This window comes from Dinoponera quadriceps, unplaced genomic scaffold (assembly GCF_001313825.1).
Source record: "Dinoponera quadriceps isolate SergipeBrazil2010 unplaced genomic scaffold, ASM131382v1 scaffold399, whole genome shotgun sequence".
In the NCBI taxonomy this organism is placed as follows: domain Eukaryota; kingdom Metazoa; phylum Arthropoda; class Insecta; order Hymenoptera; family Formicidae; genus Dinoponera; species Dinoponera quadriceps.
In genome coordinates this window covers 73,879-76,269 of record NW_014554512.1, presented here as the reverse complement: position 1 = coordinate 76,269, position 2,391 = coordinate 73,879, and the positions used below count along the sequence as shown (strand labels likewise).

At 59.1% G+C, this 2,391-nt stretch overlaps 1 protein-coding gene across 1 annotated transcript in view; it reads left to right on the top strand.

The window, feature by feature from the left end:
• The first annotated feature begins 568 nt into the window (after positions 1-568).
• Positions 569-2,391, top strand: part of LOC106751720 — a 69,658-nt gene continuing 67,835 nt past the window's right edge. The window contains exon 1 of the mRNA XM_014632768.1: positions 569-1,053. Within this exon, the coding sequence (XP_014488254.1) occupies positions 969-1,053 (85 nt within the window). The 5' untranslated portion in view covers positions 569-968. The remainder of the gene's footprint in view (positions 1,054-2,391) is intronic.

The following is a 2,391-nucleotide window of genomic DNA, read 5'->3' as shown; positions in this document are numbered from 1 at the left end:
AGAGGGAAACGTCGCTCCGGGTTACAATGCTTATGTGTGCGCGCGTATGTGCGGGGTAAGACGTCTAACGTCCGGAGGCTTCTCCCCGGTCCGCTTCGCTCCGCTCGCCGGCGGCCGGACGGGATATCGATATTGAAACGTAAAAAAGATTCAATCAGTCGCGAAGTTTCAGCGCCAATCAATCACCCCTTCCCGCAGCCCCTCGTCCGTTCGGCTTTAGGACGCGAAAGCTCCCTCGCGCGCGCAGCCCGCACTGACGCGCCTGATCGCGACGACGACGCTAAAATGGCCGTGAGGGAGAGAAGGAGGGGAAAGGCGGGGAGGAACAGGGTGCGCGATGGGGGTGAGGGCGAACCGGAGAGGGTGGCTGCGAGCGCGAGAGGGAGGCTGCGACGCGTCACGGAGGACGAAGAGGGAAAGAGAAGAGAGAGCGAGAGAGAGAGAGAGAGAGAGGGTGCCGCGCGAGCGAGCGAGTCGGAGAACGAGCTTTCGGGTGCACGACGGAGTCGACGCACTGGAGGCTCGCCGTGCTTGCGGCGGGAGCTTCAGTAGCCGCTCGTACGTCGACCGGAAAACCTTACACATTACGTCGCCCTTAGACGCGCACCGCGCCATCCTCGGCGAGGGATCGAAAGGGGGGCTCGCGGCCGAACGCGACCCCTCGACTTTTTTTTTCCGCTCTCCGGGAAATCGCAAGTTCGCCCTGCGATTCGTGCCGTCGTTTCTTCTCTTTCTCTCACCGGGACGCGTCACGATCGCGGGAGAGAAGAAAGCAGCAGGAGCGATCTATCGAGGGATATACACACACATATACATACAGTGCAGTGAAAAAAAAATCAATGGATCCGTCCGCGGATCTCGTTGGGGCTTGTGATCTGATATAAAGGCCGATCTGTGAGCCGGCGAATGAGCGCGTCGCGCGTGTGTATAAGTGCGTAACTCGACGGGAAAGCGATTATCGAAGCACCATGAGAAGTGATACCGCGAGCCACCGGGCCGCGCGTTCTGCGCTTTCCGCGACGCTCCTCTGCGTCCTCCTCGTCGCCGTCACCGGTAAGAAACAGCCGCGGATGGATTGAACGCGACCTACCCCTGAACCGGCGGGTCTCCCCCGCCGTCCCGAGAAACTTCCCCTCGCGCGGAAAATCGGCGGTGATCGGGAGGGAAATCGGTTACTTCTCGTCGCGAATCTAATCCCGAGCCTGGGAAAGTAGAGGAGAATGGAGGAGGAAAGAAACGAGATAAAAACGCTTTTACGCGCGGAAGGGTTTTCCATGGGAGCCAGCCGCTAATGGTCCCGCCGATCGAAACGCGCGAGGAAAGCTCGATTTGCCGTGAGATACGCGCGCTTTCTCAACGATCGGCGCTTCGACCTCCTCTCCGGATGCGCGCGCGTAAGAATTGAACGTTCGGGCGGCTCTCCTCGGCGAGTCCGCTCGAAGAAGAGCGGATGTACTTCGGCGGAATGTTCTCCGGCGCGTCGGCCGGAGTCGAGCGAGTTCATGAAGCTGACTCGGGCCAACTTCGCCGATGTCTTAAACAAAGCGAGCGCGGATTTCGTCCCCGAGACGCCGGCGGATCACGTAAGGGTCGGAGTTGGGGAGAACGGTTATAGAGTCTGAGCCGAGGAGTCGCGCTTCGCTTGAGGAAACCCTATAAAGCCAACGGACGGGGATTGGGACTGGGAAAGAAAGGGATATATATATATATATATACATATATATATAGAGGGTAGGGAGAGAAGAACTTCTTCCGTCGTTCGATTTCGTACCGTGAGGGTGATCCCCGTTCGATGACCGCGCCTCCCGTCGATCTTCTCCCGAGGCGACGACGGCGGTGACGACGGCGCGATACGCGAGATGAGAAAAACTAGCGGAGCGAACTGCTTCCATGTCGAAAGATCGGCACGTCGGATCGAGTGAGTCACCGCGATTTCCGTCCTTTTGTCCGGCTCGGACGGCCGGGATTAGAGCATCCTTTGTGTCGTCTTAGCGAGACGAAGTCGCGAGAACGCCCGGCGAAGGAGATCACGTAGCGCGCCGTAGCAGTGCGTACGTCCTCGGCGATGAAACCCGCGCGACACGAAGAAACCGGGGGGTGGGGGGGGGGGATTTCAATCGTATTACAGANGGGGGGGGGGGGGGGGGGATTTCAATCGTATTACAGAGAGCCGGGGAGCAAGACTTAACGAAGCAAATATGATCGACAAAAGAATCCGTACGCGCTCCAGGTCGGAGAATCCTCAGCCACCCAGGGAGTCTCGAAAAACCGCGGCGCAAAAAGCACTTTCTAATGGGACACGACGGCGTTAAATGCGCGCTGAAGCGGACCGTCTAATTGGTTCTTACACGGTGTCAAGGCGCGACGAGACGAGAGGGGGGGGGGGGGGGG